The 17763-nt window shown below is 44.7% G+C and overlaps 1 protein-coding gene across 1 annotated transcript in view; it reads right to left on the bottom strand.

Moving 5' to 3' along the window:
* The window catches only part of LOC121275808 (A disintegrin and metalloproteinase with thrombospondin motifs 12-like), a 689364-nt gene that overhangs the window by 147879 nt on the left and 523722 nt on the right, over window positions 1-17763 (bottom strand). Inside the window, exon 18 of the mRNA XM_041183446.1 lies at window positions 7973-8114. Coding sequence (XP_041039380.1) covers window positions 7973-8114 — 142 coding nt within the window. The remainder of the gene's footprint in view (window positions 1-7972; window positions 8115-17763) is intronic.

Raw genomic sequence — 17763 nt, 5'->3', positions numbered from 1 at the left:
AGGTGTGTAAAAACAATAACAATAGGGTAATTATATTAGATGATTTCAACTTTCCTAACATTAATTGGGATAGACATAGCGTTAAGGGCTTGGATGGAGTGGATTTCTTGAAATGTGTACAGGAGAACCTTTTAGGTCAATATGTAGAAGGTCCAACAAGGGACGATGCATTGCTGGACCTAATTCTGGGGAATGAAGCCGGACGGGTGGCTGAGGTGGTGGTGGGCGAGCATTTTAGTGATAGCAACCACAACATGGTACAGTTTAAGTTTGTTATGGACAAAGAAATCGACGAGTTGCAAAAAAATGCTTTGGATTGGGGGAGAGTGGATTTTAGTAAAATAAGGCATGATCTGGCCGGGGTAGACTGGGAGTAGTTACTTGTGGGGAAATCTACAAAGGAATAGTGGAGTGGGGGGGATGTTCAAAAAGGAAATGGGGAGGGTATAGGTTCAACATGTTCCCTCGAGGGTGATAGGAAGGAGTAAAAAGCCCAGAGAACCATGGATGACCAGAGATATTCAGGTTACGATGAGAAAGAAAAGAGAGGCTTTTAGCAGGTACAAGGGAAGCAAATTAGTGGAGTACAGACAGTGCAGGGTGGAGCTTAAGAAAGCAATTAGGAGAGCAAAGAGGGGATATGAGAAAGCTCTGACTGGTAAAAGAAGGGAAAATCCCAAGATATTCTATAAGTATATCAATGGGAAGAGGATAACCAGGGAAAGAGGAGGGCCCATAAGGGGCCAAGGGGGCAATCAATGGTTGGAGCCAGAGGACATTGCTAGAGTGTTGAATGAATACTTCACGTCCGTCTTCACCCAAGAGAATGAGGATGAAGGTATCGAACTCAGGGAGAGACTGCAAGGTTCTTAAGCAAATCGATATAGGGAGTGATAAGGTATTGCGGGTGTTGGCAGGCTTAAAAGTGGACAAATCTCCAGGTCTGGATGATTTGTCCCAGACTGATGAGGGAGGCAAGGGAGGAGAACGCAGGGGCTCTGACCCAAATTTTTAATTCCTCTCTGGTCACGGGGGGAGGTGCCAGAGGACTGAAGAACAGCTAATGTGGTTCCGCTATTTAAGAAAGGTTGTACAGATAAACCAGGGAACTACTGGCCAGTGAGTCTCACATCAGTGTTAGGGAAACTATTGGAGAAATTTCTGAAGGAGAGTATCTATCTCCATTTGGAGAGGCAAGGTTTGATCAGGGATAGTCAGCATGGCTTTGTCAGAGAGAGGTCATGCCTAACAAATTTGATTGAGTTTTTTGAGGAGGTGACCAGGTGTGTAGATGAGGGTAGTGTAGTTGATGTAGTTTATCTGGATTTCAGCAAAGCCTTTGACCAGGTCCCACATGGGAGACTTATAAAGAAGGCAAATGCACATGGGATACAGGGTAATTTGATAAGGTGAATTCAAAATTTGCTTAGCTGTAGGAGGTAGAGGGTGATGACAGAAGAATGCTTTAGTGACTGGAAGCCAGTGTCCAGTGGCGCACCACAGGGATCTGTGCTCGGTCCCCTATTATTTGTCATTTATATAAACGACATAGATGACTATATGGGGAGCAGGATTAGTAAGTTTGCGGACGACACAAAGATTGGCCGGGTGGTTAACAGTGAGGTTGAGTGTCTTGGGCTACAGGAAGATATCGACGGGATGGTCAAATGGGCAGATAAGTGGCAGACGGAATTTAACCCTGAAAAGTGTGAGGTGATACACTTTGGAAGGAGTAATTTGACAAGGAAGTATTCAATGAATGGCACGGCACTAGTAAGTTCTGAGGAACAAAGGGACCTTGGCGTGTGTGTCCATAGATCTCTGAAGGTGGAGGGGCATGTTAGTGGGGTGGTGAAAAACGCATAAGGGACACTTGCCTTTATCAATCAAGGCATAGATTACAAAAGTAGGGAGGTCATGCTGGAGTTGTATAGAACATTGGTGAGGCCACAGCTGGAGTACTGTGTGCAGTTCTGGTCACCACATTATAGGAAGGATGTGATTGCACTGGAGGGGGTGCAGAGGAGATTCACCAGGATGTTGGCTGGGATGAAACATTTGAGTTATGAAGAAAGGATAGACTTGGGTTGTTTTCACTGGAGCAGAGAAGACTGAGGGGGCGACCTGATCGAGGTGTACAAAATTATGAGGGGCATGGACAGGGTGGACAGGGAGCAGCTGTTCCCCTCAGTTGAAGGGTCAGTCACAAGGGGGCATAAGTTCAAGGTGAGGGGCAGGAGGTGTAGGGGGGATGTGAGGGAAAATTTTTTACCCAGAGGGTGGTGACGGTCTGGAATGCACTGCCTGGGAGGGTGGTGAAGGAGGGTTGCCTCACATCCTTTAAAAAGTACCTGGATGAGCACTTGGCATGTCATAACATTCAAGACTATGGGCCAAGTGCTGGTAAATGGGATTAGGTAGGTAGGTGGGTCAGGTGTTTCTCACGTGTCGGTGCAGACCTGATGGGCCAAAGGGCCTATTCTGCACTATGATTCTGTGATGCTTCCTTTTCTGCCTTATCCACCTGTCCTACAACCTTCAGGAACCTGTGGACATGCATATCAACGTTCCTCACTTCCTCAACCCCTCTCAATATCCTCCCATTTACTGAGTATTCCCTTGCTTTGTTTGTCCTCCAAAATGCATTACCTCACACTTTCCTGGATTGAATTCCATTTGCCACTTTTCCATCCACTCAACCATTGATAACACCCTGGAGACAACAGCTATCCTCTTCACTATCGACTACATGGCCAATTGTTGTGACATCTGCAAATTTCCCAATTATGCCCCCCACATTTAAGTCCAAATCATTAATATATACGACAGACAGTACGGATCCAAACAATGAGCCGTGTGGAACACCACTGGAAACCGTTTTCCATTTGCAAAATCATCCATCGACCATTATCCTTTCTTTCCTGACGCTGTGTCAATTTTGGTTCCAACTCACCACCTTCCTCTGTATCCTATGGGATCTCACTTTTCTGACCAGTCTGTCCTGTGAGACCTCAAAAAATGCCTTACGAAAATCCATATAGATAACATCTACTACACTACCTTCATCAATCCTCTTTGTTATTTTCTCCAAAAATTTAGTAAGACACAATTTCCCGTAACAAAACCATGCTGACTATTCCTGATCAAACTGTGCCTTTTTAAGTGACAGTTTGTTGTGTCGTTCAGAATTGATTCCAATAATTTGTCCACCACCGAAGTCAGACTAAACAGGCCTATAATTTTCTGGCCCACCCTCGGACACTTTTTAAATAATAGTCCAACATTTCCAGTCCTCTGGTACCTCAACTGTACCTCGTGAGGATTGGAAAATGATCCTCAGAGCATCAGCTATTTCCTCCCTGGCTTCCTTCAACAGCCTGGGATGCAATCTATCCGACCGTGGTGATTTAACCGCCTTCAAGGATGTCAGTCCTTCCAGAACATCCTCTCTCGTTATGCTTATTTTATCTAATATTTCACACTCCTCCTCTTTAACTAGAATTTCTGCATCATCCCTCTCCTTAGTGAAGACAGAGACAAAGTACTCATTGAGAACTCTTCCTACATCTTCAGCATCAAGCACAAGTTACCTTGTATATCTCTAATAGGCTATATCCTTTTCTTAGTTATTCTCTTGTGCTTAATGTGCTGGTAAAACATCTTTGAGATTTTCTTTGATTTTACCTGCCAATTTTTTTTGTATTTACTCTTTGCTTTCCTAATTTGTTTTTTTTTACTTTATCCCTGTACTTTTATCATTCCTCTAGGTTTTCTTCAGTATTAAACTTTTAGCAACTGTCATAAGCTTTCTTTTTCTGCTTTACCTTGGCCTGTATGCTTCTGGATAACCAGGGGGCTCTGGATTTGGAAGTACCACTTTTTCTTTGTGGGGACATGTCTACACAATTCCAGTAGAATCTCACTTTTGAATGCCTCCCACTAATTTGACACTGCTTTCCCTTCTAGTAGCTGTATCCAGTTGACTTTTGCCAGTTCGCCTTTCAACTTTGTAAAATTTGCCTTCCCCAATGTAGAACTTTTACTCCTGTTCTATCTTTCTCCTTTTTCATAATGATGCTAAATGTAACTGTATTACGGTAACTATCTTCAAAATGGTCCCCCACTGCTACTTCCTCCACTTGCCCAGCTTCATTTCCTAAGGCTAAATCTAGAGTTGTGCCCCCTTTTGTTGGGCTTGTTATGTGCTGAAAAAGTTCTCTTGAATGCAGTTCAAGAATTTTGTGCCCTCTGTGTCCTGTTCGTATCCCAGTTGATATTAGGCTAAATGAAGTCCCCAACTATTATTGCCCTATTGTTTTTGAATGTAGAAACCTGTCTCCATATTTGCTCTTCTAGCTCCCTTCCACTATTTGGGGGCCTGTAGTACACTCTTAGCAATGTGGCTGCCCCTTTTTTATTTCTGAGCTCAACCCATATAGCCACATTTGATGCTTCGTTTAGTATATCATCCCTCCTTACAGCTGTAATTGATTCTTTAACCAATAATGCTACACCCAACCTTTATTATCCCCTTCTCTATCTTGCCTGAAAACTCTATATCCAGGGATGCTGAGCTGCCATTTTGCCCCTCTTTAAGCCAAGTTTCTGTTATAGCGACGATATCATGCTGCCACATATCTATTTGTGCCCTCAGCTCATCTGCTTCATTTGCTATAGTCGTTGCATTTAATACTGCCAAATTCCTATACAATTTTTAACCTGTGCTTCTCTGTCTTTCAGAGTCACTCATTAATTCTCCACCTCCTGTTCCCTGCTCTGATTTTGCCCTCAGGTTCCCATCCCTCTGCCAATCTAGTTTAACACCCACACAGCACTGGCAAATCTCCCTGTGAGGATGTTCATCCCAGTCCTATTCAGGTGTAGACTGTGTGGCTTATACACCTCCCACCTTCCCCAGAACCGATCCCAATGCCTCAGAAAGCTGATGGCCTCTCTCCTACACCAAGTTTCCAGCTTAATTTTCCTATTCCTATACTCATTTGCACATGGGACTGGAAGTAATCCTGAGATTACTGCCTTAGAGGTCCTGCTTTTCAATCTCCTTCCTAACTCCCTGAAATCTGCTTTCAGAAATTCATCCCCCTTCCTACCCAAGTCATTGGTACCAACATGGACCACGACATTTGGCTGATCACCCTCCCCCCGAAAAATGTCCTGCAGCCGCTCTGTGACATCCTTGACCCTGGCACCAGGGAAGGAACATGCCATCCTGGAGTCCTGTCTACGGCCACAGACAAGCCTATCTGTTCCCCTAACTAACATATACCCTATCACTCTGGGCAAAACTATGGTAGAAGGAGTTCCAAATGGGAAGTGTGAGGTCATCACCTTTGAAACTGAGAAAGTCAGAATACTTTTCTAACAGTGTAGGACTAGGTACTGTTGAGGTGGAAAGGGCTATAGGAGACCATGTGCACAAATCATTATAAGTGACAGGACAAAAAGTAATTAAGGCCTGAATTTTCCCGCAGACAGAAGGAGCTCTGTCTTTGTGAAAATGCCACCGGAGGCCTGAATCCTGAAGTCCCACCCCCGAATGTGAACATTGCCCTGCCGCCTCCTCCCCCCCACCTCCACCATTTTCGCAGGAGGGGGAACAAGGGCAGACCAAACTTTGCACATGTTAAAAGTGCAACTGCCTTCACTCTGATAGGATTGTCGCTATAAAGGAGCAGGAAAGGCAACTTGTGCACATTAGACCTGGCAGGAGAAGGTCTAAACCTACCAGAGTTATTTTGAGATGTAAGATATCCTTTTGGATATAGTCCCAGGGCTCCTTTGGGAGAGGTCAGGTGCATTTTGGGAAAGGCAAGATGCCCTTTGGAAGAAGTAAAACACCATTTGGGAGAGATAAATCCCTATGGGATTGTTAAAAGTAGACATAATGTGCATAAAGCATGGATAAACCCTTTGGAACTGTAAAGCCCATTAGATATATCAGCTGTCAAGGGATTTAAATCTCCTGTTCATTAAATAACCAGCTTAAAAAAAGTGATTTGTTGACATAAGACTGAAGGATATATCAGCCTGAAGATTATAGGATTTGTGCCACGTGACTGATTTCACAACCTAACATTATAACAGTGGGGTGCCTATCAGTTCACAGTTTGACTGGCAGCTCCAAGTGCTCATAAAGTTTTGATGTGGGCTGTGAATACAAATGCTTTTTGTTATCAGGAGTTAAGTGGCTGAAGGAATTTAAATGTCGTTTTTTTTTAAGCAAGGAGAGTGTTTTTTGAAGTAGTGAATTCATCAAGATACTTAGAGCTTTCCTTTCTTTCCTCTCAGTTTGAGCCCTGACATCTGCCCAAGGTAGATACTGGGTCAGTTGGCATAGAGGGTGTAAGGGTAAAGGGTACTGGGTGGGGGGCGGGGTGGGTTGGATTGCCATAAATTGGAAATAAATTGGCTTAGGAGCTATAAAGGGCGGGCTATGGAGAGTTGGTAGAGTGGTGTAGGTTGGCATAGGGGTTATAAGGGCCATGGATATTGGTACAGGGGCATAGATTGGCATTAGCGGGAACATGAGGCATGGGCAGAGAGGCACAGGTTGGCAAGGAAGGTAGAGGGGCATGGGGACTTGGCTTGGGGCACAGGTTAGCTTGGAGGTATGGGGGGCATGGGGTATGGATGGGGGCATGAGGTGGCATGGATGGGGCATGAGAAGTGTGTGAAGAATGAGGTGGTGAGAGGCAGAGGGCTTTTTTTTGTTTTATTGTGTTTTTTTTGCAGCTGGAAGAAAGTGCTTGATCACCGAGGCTGGCCTTTTTTCCAGCCTGCCTCTGCAGCTGGCAGCCCCAATGCCACCTCTGAAATGTTTCTGGGGGCAGTAGGCATGGCACCCATAAATCCGCACACACCAGCCCCCCCACACCGCCCCACTCCTGAAAGAAAAACCAAACATCCGGAGCACTTTCTCTTCAGTCAGGTTTGTGGAGCCGAGAATTCTCCCGACTATTCGAGTTAGGCCTAAAAGTCTAATGAAACGATGGCCTTCATTTCTAGGGGGAGAGGGGGTGGTGGAATTCAAAAGTAAGGAAAGTGACGTTTCAATTTTTCAAAGCCTTGCTCAGAGTCTAGCTGGAAGACAATGTTAAATATTGTGCACTGAAACTTAGAAAATATATACTGGCATGGAAAGGGTTACAATGTGAATCCACCAGAATTATAATAGGACTTAATGGATTAAATTATGAGAATTCAGGTTACAGAATCTTGTTTTGTACTCCTTTGAGTTCAAAAGGTAAAGGATGATCTAATTAAATTGTTTAACCTTATCAAGTGATTTCATAGGATAGATACAAATAAATTGTTTTCTCTGGTAGGCAACAGAGAACAAGAGGGTGTCATTTTAAAAGTGGAGCTGGGCCATTTCGGAGTCAAATTTAAGGAACATAAACATGCTCTGCCATTTAAGTGGATCACAGCTGATCTTTTACCTCAATACTATTTTCCTGCACTATCCACTTATACTTTGATATCTAGAAATCTATCAATCTCTGCCTTGAATATACTCAATGGCTGAGCCTTCACAGTCCCCCGTGGCACAGAATTCCAAGGATTCACCAGCGTCTGAATGAGTTCCCCTCCAAGCCACAACACCATACTGACTTGGAACTATATCACCGTTCCTTCACTATTGCTGGGTCAAAATCCTAATAGCTCTCTGGGTGTACCTACACCACATGGACTGCAGCAATTAAAAGGGCAGCTCACCAACATCTTCTCAAAGGGCAATTAGGAATGGGCAATGTCCCGTAGCCAGTGACGCCCATGATGCATAAATGAATAAATAAAAAAAAGATGGTGTGGGAGAAGTATAATTGTTACAACAAGCTTCAATAGGAAAATATACCTTTAAGAGAAAGAATGTGTTGAAGGGTGCTCAGTTATGCTACAAATTGGAGAGCAGGTTTTGTTCCTATCAGGGAACCATTTGTAGTTATTTTACCTGTTCCACATGGAGCACTACAATCAGTCCAAGCTCCGAATTTCCAGAAGAACTCTGGCTGTCCTATAGTGTTCTCTTTCTCTGTGTCTTTCTTGATAGTGTACTCGTACCGTACTCCAGGGTTTGTTTCTTGGAACAATAGCTGTAAGTTACAGTTTTACTGTTAAAAGGATTGTAAACTAAACATTTCAGAAAGAAAGCAATCACCCCCTTTGCAATACCTAGTATGCTGGTACATGAATATGCTCCAGAATCATTTCTGAACTGGATTGGACTCAAGTCTATCCAAGTTCATCTGAATTAGAAAATTAAGATTGACTGCTTCTTTGGATTCACATTTCAACCAAACATAATGCAAATTCAACGCTAAATTCTGATTCTGTTTTTTTCTCCCCTCTAATTTCTGCACTATTTCCATCATGTGCTTTTTCTCATCTGAAGGCAGTGAGCAAATAGGAGTGCAGCAGAAGTAGGGGACAGTATAATGAGGGGGATTGACAATGTTCTCTGCAGCAAAGAATGAGAGTCCAGAAGGCTGTGCTGCCTGTCTGGTGCCAGGGTTTGGGAGAGGAACTTACAGTGGGAGGGGGTAGATCCAGTCGTCATGGTCCATGTAGGCATGACATAGGCAGGACAAGGAAGGAGGTTCTGCATAGTCAGTATCAGGAGCTCGGTACCAAATTAGGAAGCAGTATCTTAAAAGTAATAACCTCTGGATTATTACCTGAGCCACTTGGAAACTGGCATCGGGCAAATAAGATTAGAGGGATGAATGGGTGGCTCAGAGACTGGTGTGGGACAAGTGGGTTCTGGTTCGTGAGGCACTGGCACCAGTACTGGGGAACGTGTGGGCTGGAACGTTAGAACAGCCTACACCTGAACTATGCTGGGACATGTGTTCTTATGAATCGCATAACCAAGGAAGTCGAGAGGGCTTTAAACTAAACAGGAGGCGGTGAGGGTTCAAGCTTAGGTAGATGTGGCAAATCAAGGGGTAGATTCAAATCAGGAGACCATAATAGTAATGTGGACAATGAGGGTCATAGAATAGCAGGAAGGGACTGGGAGATAAAACCTAAGAATACACCAAAAGTCAAGACTAGATGTTACAAAGATAACAAAAAGACAAAACTAAAGCCTGTCTATCCGAATGCGCGTAGGATTCATAACAAAGTAAATGAATTGATAGGGCACATTGAAGTAAGTTAATATGATCTGATAACCATTATGGAGACATGGCTGCGGGATGATAAGGATTAGGTCCTGAATATTGAGGGGCATTTGATATTCAAGAAGAATAGGAAACCAGGTAAATGTGGAGGGGTAGCACTGCTAATCAAGGAGGGCATTGGGATAATAGATAGAAATGGCCTTGGTCCAGGAGATCAGGATGTAGGATTGGTTTGGATGGAGATAAGGAATATTAGGGGAAAGGGGTCAGAGAATCACAGAATTGTTATGGTGTCGAAGGAGGCCATTTGGCCCATCATGCCTGCACCAGCTCTAATGAGAGTGGTCTAAAGGCCCCCTAACAGTAACCACAATGTAAGACACACTATACAAGAAGAAATATTGGATGCTTGTGAAAAAGGGACAGCAAAAATCATGGGTGACTATAATCTACATGTAAACTGGAAAAATCAGATTGGCAGTAGTAGCCTGGATGTTCATAGAATGCTTTCAAGAGAGTTTTTGAGAACAACACATTCTGAAACCAACCAGAGAGCAGGTTATATTAGACTTGCTATTGTGTAATGGGACAGGATTAATTAATGACCTTAGAGTGAAGGCACTCCTAGGTAGCAGCGACCACAATATGATTGAATTTTACATACAGTTTGAAAGGGAGAACAATGGTCTAAGACATACAAGCGTATGAACAAGGAGCAGGAGTAGGCCAATTGGCCCCTTGAGCCTGCTCTGCCATTTAATAAGATCATGGCTGATCCGATAGTAACCTCAAATCTGCATCCTACTACCTCAGATAACCTATTACCCTCTTGCTTACTAAGAATCTATCCATCTCTGCCTTAAATATATTCAAAGACTCTACTTCCACCACCTTTTCAGGCAGAGTTCCAAAGGCTCATGACCCAAAATAAGGGCAACTATGTGAGCATGGAAGCTGAACTAGCTGAAGTGAACCGGGACACTAGGCTAGGGGGTAGATCAATGGAGAAGCATTGGCAGACATTTAAGGGGATATTTCAGAATACTCCGAAAAAGTATTACTAATATAAAGAAAAATTCTAAGGAGCGGACCCACCATCTGTGGTTAACTAAAGAAATTAAGGAAAGCATCAAACTTAAGGAAAAAGCACATAACTGCACAAAGATAAGTGGCAGGTTAGATAATTGGTAAGAATATAAAGAACAGCAGAGAATGACTAAAAGGTTAATCAGAAAAAAGAAATTAAGCGTATGAAAGGAAGCTAGCTGGAAATGTAAAAATGGATAGCAAGAGTTTCTACAGGTACTTAAAAAGGAAAAGACTAAGCAAAGTGAGCGTTGGTCCTCCAGAGAGTGATAATGGGGAGTCAATAGTAGATAATGAGGAAATGGCGTATTAAATGAACAAATATTTTGCTATTTTGCTTCTGTCTTTACTATGTAGGATACAAAAAAACATTTCAGTAACAGCTGTAAATCAGGAGGCAGAAGGGAGAGAGGAACTTGGTGAAATTACAATCAGTAGGGAAGTGGTACAGAGCAAATTGATGGAGCTGTGGACTAACAAGTCTCTGGGTCCTGAGGGACTTCATCCTAGGGTTTTAACAGAGGTGGCTAATGAGGTAGTAGAAGTGTTAGTGTTAATTTTCCAAAATTCGCTACATTCTGGAATGGTTCCATCAGACTGGAAGGTAGCAAATATAGCCCCTCTATTCAAGAAGGGAGGGAAGAAGAGAACAGGGAACTGTAGGCCAGCTAGCTTGATGTCCTTTGTGGGGAAGGTGTTAGAATCGTTCATTAAGGAGGTTATAGTTGGGCAATTAAAGAAACTCAAGATAATCAGAAAAAGTAAGCATGGTTTTGTGAAAGCGAATTCATATTTAACTAATTTATTGGAGTTCTTTGAAGAAGTAACGTGTGCTGTGGATAAAGGGGAGCCTCTAGATGTATTATTCTTGGATTTCTAGAAGGCATTTGATAAGTTGCCACATCAAAGATTTTTGCAGAAAATAAATGTTCATGGTGTAGGGGGTAACATATTAGCATGGACAGAACATTGGCTGGCTGGCAGAAAACAGAGAGTATGCATAAATGGGTATTATTCTGAATGGCAGGATGTGGTGAGTGGAGTCTCTCAGGGGTTTGAGCTGTGGCCTTAAATTTTTACAATTTATTTCAATGACTAGGATGAGGGGAGTAAAGGCAAGGTAGCTAAATTTGCAGATGACACAAAGATAGGTAGGAAAGTATGTATGAAAGGAGGTTGCAGACGGATATAGATGGGTTGAGTGACTGGGAAAAAATCTTCCAGATGGAATATAATGTAGGAAAAGGTGAAGTTGTTCACGTTGGCAGGAAGAATAAAAAAGCAGAGTATTACTTAAATGGAGAACGGCTACAGAAATCTGAGGTGCAGAGGGATCTAGATTTTCTACTGCATGAGTCACAACAAGTTAGAATGCAGGTACAGCAAGTAATTAAGACTAATGGAATACTATCCTTTATTATGAGAGGAATTGAAAATAAAGGTAAACATGTTATCCTTCAGTTATGCAGGACATTGGGGAGGCCACATCTTGAATATTGTGTGCAGAAAGATGTAAATGTTTTGGAGGTGGTTCAGAGAAGGTTTACTAGACTGATACCTTGAATGAGCTAGCTGTCTTATGAGGAAAGGTTAGACAGCCTGGACTTGTTTCCACTGGAGTTTAGAAGAGCGAGGGGTGACTTGATTAAAGTATTACATACTTTAACCTGACTCTCTCCCAGCCCAGGAACTCAGTGGCTGAACGGGAACGAGGCCCAGGATTCTAAATGGCTCGGGTCTAATGTTAACAAGAATAGACAGGCAGTGGACGACTCTACCTGTGGCTCCCACACCCCTCCCCGGGCTGGGAGGGACCCCACCCCATGTTGCAGATGGCTGCTCCGGAGCCAGAATTGGCTGTTAATTTGTTTAAGGTGGGAATCTGCCCCTCAGCAATAAGATGTCATGCCTCAGAGGGCTGCCCAACCATCGAAGGTTGACAGCTTTCCAGTACTTGCAGTACCACCGGGAGCGTTGAACACTGCTGGTACTGCAGAGAGGCTGAGAGGAAGGCACGACTGGAGGCAAGTCTGGGGGGTCTCACAGGGGTAGAAAAGTCTGTGGAGGGGTGGGTAACCTGGAAGGGTGATGGGAAACACCTTGGAGGGAGCCTCCAAAGGTCCTAGTGGGCCTGGTAAGAAGGGAACCCTTCCATCCCCATAGCCCACTACCAGCTCGCTTGGGGAAAGCTGCCGGGCTGGTTACTTGGCTTAGGCATCTCCTGCCACTAATAAATCTCATTGGTAGCAGGATAAATGGGTATTAATTGGCCACTTAGGGCATCAATTGGCCCACAGGTGGGTAGGCTGGCCAATGCTGGTAAAGTTGTGGCGGGGCAGGGGTGGGTGGTCAGGTAGCAGCGAGCATGGCACCCGCTAGAATTTACTTGCCCTCCTACCTCCAGGAGAGTGATAAATTCAGCCCTGTATATTATTTTAGTCTGAAGTGAAGCTTCACTTTACAAGGTGCACAGACCCCCCAAAAATATAAATTCTTGCCAAGAAATAAGTAGTTCATTAATTCAGAGGAAAAAAAACATTGCCATCTGTTCATAAACAAACGAAAGCAAAGGTCGTGGAGTATAATTAAGTTCCTAGATGTTTTGGTAAGACATTCATTCACACTCATTACTCTTTGGAGAGTGAGTTTCTAACCTCAGCCATGTTATCCCAGGGAAGTTGCAGAATGGGAGCTATCAATACAGTACTGTTATACCGATAATGTTAACAAAGTGTTAAGTAAGTTCAAAAAATTGCTCAGGCTAGATATTTAAAAGGGATCCAAGATCAGTAAATTGTCTCATGTTCAAGGAACTGTCCAAGGATACGGCATGAGTTGGCATAGAGGGGGAAAAGGCAAAGGGTGGGTGACATAGGTTGGCATCATTTGGCACTAAGTTGGTATAGGGGGTATGGGGGCAATGAGGATGAGTAGAGGGGCACTAAGATAAAAACAAAAAACTGCGGATGCTGGAAATCCAAAACAAAAACAGAATTACCTGGAAAAACTCAGCAGGTCTGGCAGCATCGGCGGAGAAGAGTTGACATTTCGAGTCCTCATGACCCTTCGAGTTCAGTCGAAGGGTCATGAGGACTCGAAACGTCAACTCTTTTCTTCTCCGCCGATGCTGCCAGACCTGCTGAGTTTTTCCAGGTAATTCTGTTTTTGTAGAGGGGCACTAAGTTACATTGGGGTGTGAGGGTTGGTTGGTGGTATGGGATGGCATAGGTTGGCATGGATGGGGCATGGGGAGTGGTGTGGGGGGAAGTGAGCGATGTTTTTGTTTTATTATTACTGTTTATTTATTTAAACACAGTGCAAGAGCCTAGAGGCAGGTCTTGCACCCAGCCCGCATCTACACCCGACAGCTGGCGCATTCGTCCTGGTGTCATCTGCCCATTCCATTTCACAACTTGCCCACACCCCTGCCCTCCCATCCACCCCCAGCAACCATGAATGAAAATCTGAGCTCCAGGCAGCTATTTTTAAAGGTCAGGTTCACCAAGCCTGGAAATTTCCCAACTTGGCAAATGCAAACCAAGGACAGAAATCTGGGCCTCGGTGTCTGCTGGCATAACCTCTCTGGAACTGACTGCAACTTCAGGATGTCATGCATGCACAGAAAACAGCACCAGTGGACAGACAGTTGGGAGTCTGAAAACACTGTGAGTCAGAAGGCAGTCGGGAGATTGAAAACAGCGTGAGAGGAGAGGCAGTCAAGAGATTGAAAAAGGCACTATTGGAGAGGCAGTCGGGGGAGTAAAACAACGTGAGAGGAGAGGCAGTCAAAAGATTGAAAACAGCGCGAGTGGAGAGGCTTTCAAGAGATTGAAAACAGAGTGAGAGGAGAAGCAATCAGGAAACTGAAAACAGCGCGAGTGGAGAGGCAATCGGGAGATTGAAAACAGCCCGAGTGGAGAGGTAGTCGGGAAAAGAACGTGAGAGGAATGGCGGGGTAGGCGATGGCGTAGTGGTATTGTAGCTGGACTAGTAATCAACAGGCCCAGGGTAATGCTCTGGGGACCCAGGTTTAAATCCTGTCACGGCAGATGTTGGAATTTGAATTCAATAGAAATCTGGAATTAAAAGTTTAATGATGATTGTTGATTGTTGTAAAAACCCATCTGGTTCACTAATGCCCTTTAGGGAAGGAAATCTGTCATTCTTACCTGATTTGGCTTACATATGACTCCAAACCCACTGCAATGTGGTTGACTCTTAAATGGCCTAGCCAGCTACTCAGTTATACCAAATTGCTACAAAAAAGGAATGAAACTGGACGGATCACCCGGCATGGAACTAGGCACCGGAAATGACAATGGCAATCTCAGCCCTGTCAACCCTGCAAAGTCCTCCTTACTAACATCTGGGGGCTAGTGCCAAAATTGGGACAGCTGTCTCACAGGCTAGTCAAGCAACCGCCTGACATAGCCTCACGATTCATATCTTACAGATAATATGCCAGTCACCACCATCACCATCCTTGAGTATGTCCTGTCCCACCAGCAAGACAGATCCAGCAGAGGTGGTGGCACAGTGATGTAAAGTTGGGAAGGAGTTGTCCTGAGAGTCCTCAACATCAATTCAGGACTCCATGAAGTCTGATGGCACGAGGTCAAACATGGGTAAGGAAACCTGTTGCTGATTACCACGTACCGCCCTCCCTCAGCTGATGCATCAGTGTTTCTCCATGTTCAACAACACTTGGAGGAACTACTGAGGGTGGCAAGGGCACAGAATGTACTCTGGGTGGGGGACTTCAATGTCCATCACCAAGAGCGGCTTGGTAACACAACTACTGACTGAACTGGCCAAGTCGTAAAGGACATAACCGCTAGACTGGGTCTGCAGCAGGTGGTGAGGGAACCAACAGGAGGGAAAAACACACTTGACTTCATCCTCACCAACCTGCATGCCACAGATGGATCTGTCCAATACAGTATTGGTAGGAGTGACTACTGCACAGTTGTTGTGGTGACAAGGCCCGCCTTCACATTGAGCATACCCTCCATTGTGTTGAGTGGCACTACCACCGTGCTAAATGGGATAGATTTCAAACAGATCTAGCAACTCAAGATTGGGCATTCTTGAGGCGCTGTGGGCCATCAGCAGCAGCAGAATTGTACTCAAACATAATCTGTAACCTTATGGCCTGGCATATCCCCCACTCTACCATTACCATCAAGCCAGAGGATCAACCCTGGTTCAATAAAGAGTGCAGGAGGACATGCCAGGAGCAGCACCAAGCATACCTAAAAATGAGGTGTCGACCTGCTGAAACTATCGCACAGGACTATTTGCGTGCCAAACAGCATAAGCAGCAAGTGATAGACCGAGCTAAGCGATCCCACAACTGATAGTTGTGCCACATCCAGTTGTGAATGGTGGTGGACGATGAAACAACTCACTAGAGGAGGGGGCTCCACAAATATCCCCACCTTCAATGATAGGGGAGCCCAGCACATCAGTGCAAAAGATAAAGCTGAAGCATTTGCTACAATCTTCAGCCAGATGTGCTGAGTGCATGATCCATCTCGGCCTCCCCTGGAGGTCCCCAGCATCACAGATGCCAGTCTTCAGCCCATTCAGTTCATTCCATGTGATATAAAGAAATGGCTGAAGGCATAGGATACTGCAAAGGCCATGGGCCCTCACAATATTCTGTCAATTGTACTGAAGACTTGTGCTCCAGATCTTGCTGCGCCACTAGTCAAGCAGTTCTAGTACAGCGACAACACTAGCATCTACCCAACGAAATGGAAAATTGTCCAAGAATGCCCTCTACATGAAAAGCAGGGCAAATCCAAGCTGGCCACTTAATACCCCATCAGCCTACTCTCGATCATCAGTAAAGTAATGGAAGTGGACATTAACAATGCTATCAAGTGGCACTTGCTTAGCAATAACCTGCTCATTGACGCTCAGTTTGGGTACCGCCAGGGCCACTCGGCTCCTGACCTCTTTACAGCCTTGGTTCAAACATGGACAAAAGAGTTGAACTCCAAAGGTGAGGTGAGAGTGATTGCCCTTGACATCAAGGCAGCAGTTGACCAAGTTTCACATCAGAGAGCCCTAGCAAATCTGGAGTCAATGGGAATCAGGCGAAAACTCTCCATGGTTGGAGTCATACCTAGCCCAAAGGAAGATGGTTGTGGTTACTGGAGGTCAGTCGACTCAGCTCCGGGACATCACTGCAGGAGTTCCTCAGGGTAGTGTCCTTATCCCAACCATCTTCAGCTGCTTCATCAATTACCTTCCATCATAAGGGCAGAAGTGGGGATGTTCGCTGATGATTGCACAATGTTCAGCACCATTTGCAACTCCTCAGATACTGAAGCAGTCCATGTCCAAATGCAGCAAGACATGGACAATATCCGGGCTTGGGCTGATAAGTGGCGAGTAACATTCATGCCACACAAGTGCCATGCAGTGACCATCTCCAAAAAGAGAGAATCTAACCATCACCCCTTGACGTTCAATGGCGTTAACATCACTGAATCCCCCACTATCAACATCCTGGGGGGTACCATTGACCAGAAACCGAACTGGACTAGCCATATGAATACTGTGGCTATGACAGCAGGTCAGAGGCTAGGAATCTTGCGATAGGTAACTAACCTCCTGACTCCCCAAAGCCTGTCCACCATCTACAAGGAACAAATGAGGAGTGAGATGGAATACTCTCCACATGCCTGGATGAGTGCAGCTCCAACAACACTCGTTAAGCTTGACACCATCCAGGACAAAGCATCCTACTTGATTGGAACTACATCCACAAACATTCAATCCATAAGACCATAAGGCACAGGAGCAGAAATTAGGCCATTCAGCCCATCAAGTCTGCTCCGCCATTCAATCATGGCAGATAAGTTTCTCAACCCCATTCTCCCGCCTTCTCCCTGTAACCTTTGATCCTCTTACCAATCAAGAACCTATCTATCTCGGTCTTAAATACACTCAATGACCTGGCCTCCACAGCCTTCTGTGGCAATGAATTCCATAGATTCACCACTCTCTGGCTAAAGAACTTTCTCCTCATCTCTGTTCTAAAAGGTCTTCCCTTTACTCTGAGGCTGTGCACTCGGGTCCTAGTCTCTCCTACTAATGGAAATATCTTCCCCACGTCCACTCTATCCAGGCCTTTCAGTATTCTGTAAATTTCAATTAGATCCCCCCCTCATCCTTCTAAACCCCATCGAGTATAGACCCAGAGTCCTCAAACATTCCACATATGTTAAGCCTTTCACTCCTGGGATCGTTCTCGTGAATCGTTCCTCTGGACCCTCTCCAGGGCCAGCACATCCTTCCTGAGATACGGGGCTCAAAATTGCTCACAGTATTCTAAATGTGGTCTGACCAGAGCCTTATAAAGCCTCAGCAGCACATCCCTGCTCTTATATTCTAGTCCTCTCAAAATAAATGCCAACATTGCATTTGCCTTCCTAACTACCGACTCAACCTGCAAGTTACCCTTAAGAGAATCCTGGACTAGGACTCCCAAGTCCCTTTGCACTCCAGATTTCTGAATTCTCTC

This window comes from Carcharodon carcharias, chromosome 1, assembly GCF_017639515.1.
Source record: "Carcharodon carcharias isolate sCarCar2 chromosome 1, sCarCar2.pri, whole genome shotgun sequence".
NCBI classification, from domain to species: domain Eukaryota; kingdom Metazoa; phylum Chordata; class Chondrichthyes; order Lamniformes; family Lamnidae; genus Carcharodon; species Carcharodon carcharias.
This window is presented reverse-complemented; position numbering and strand designations above follow the sequence as displayed.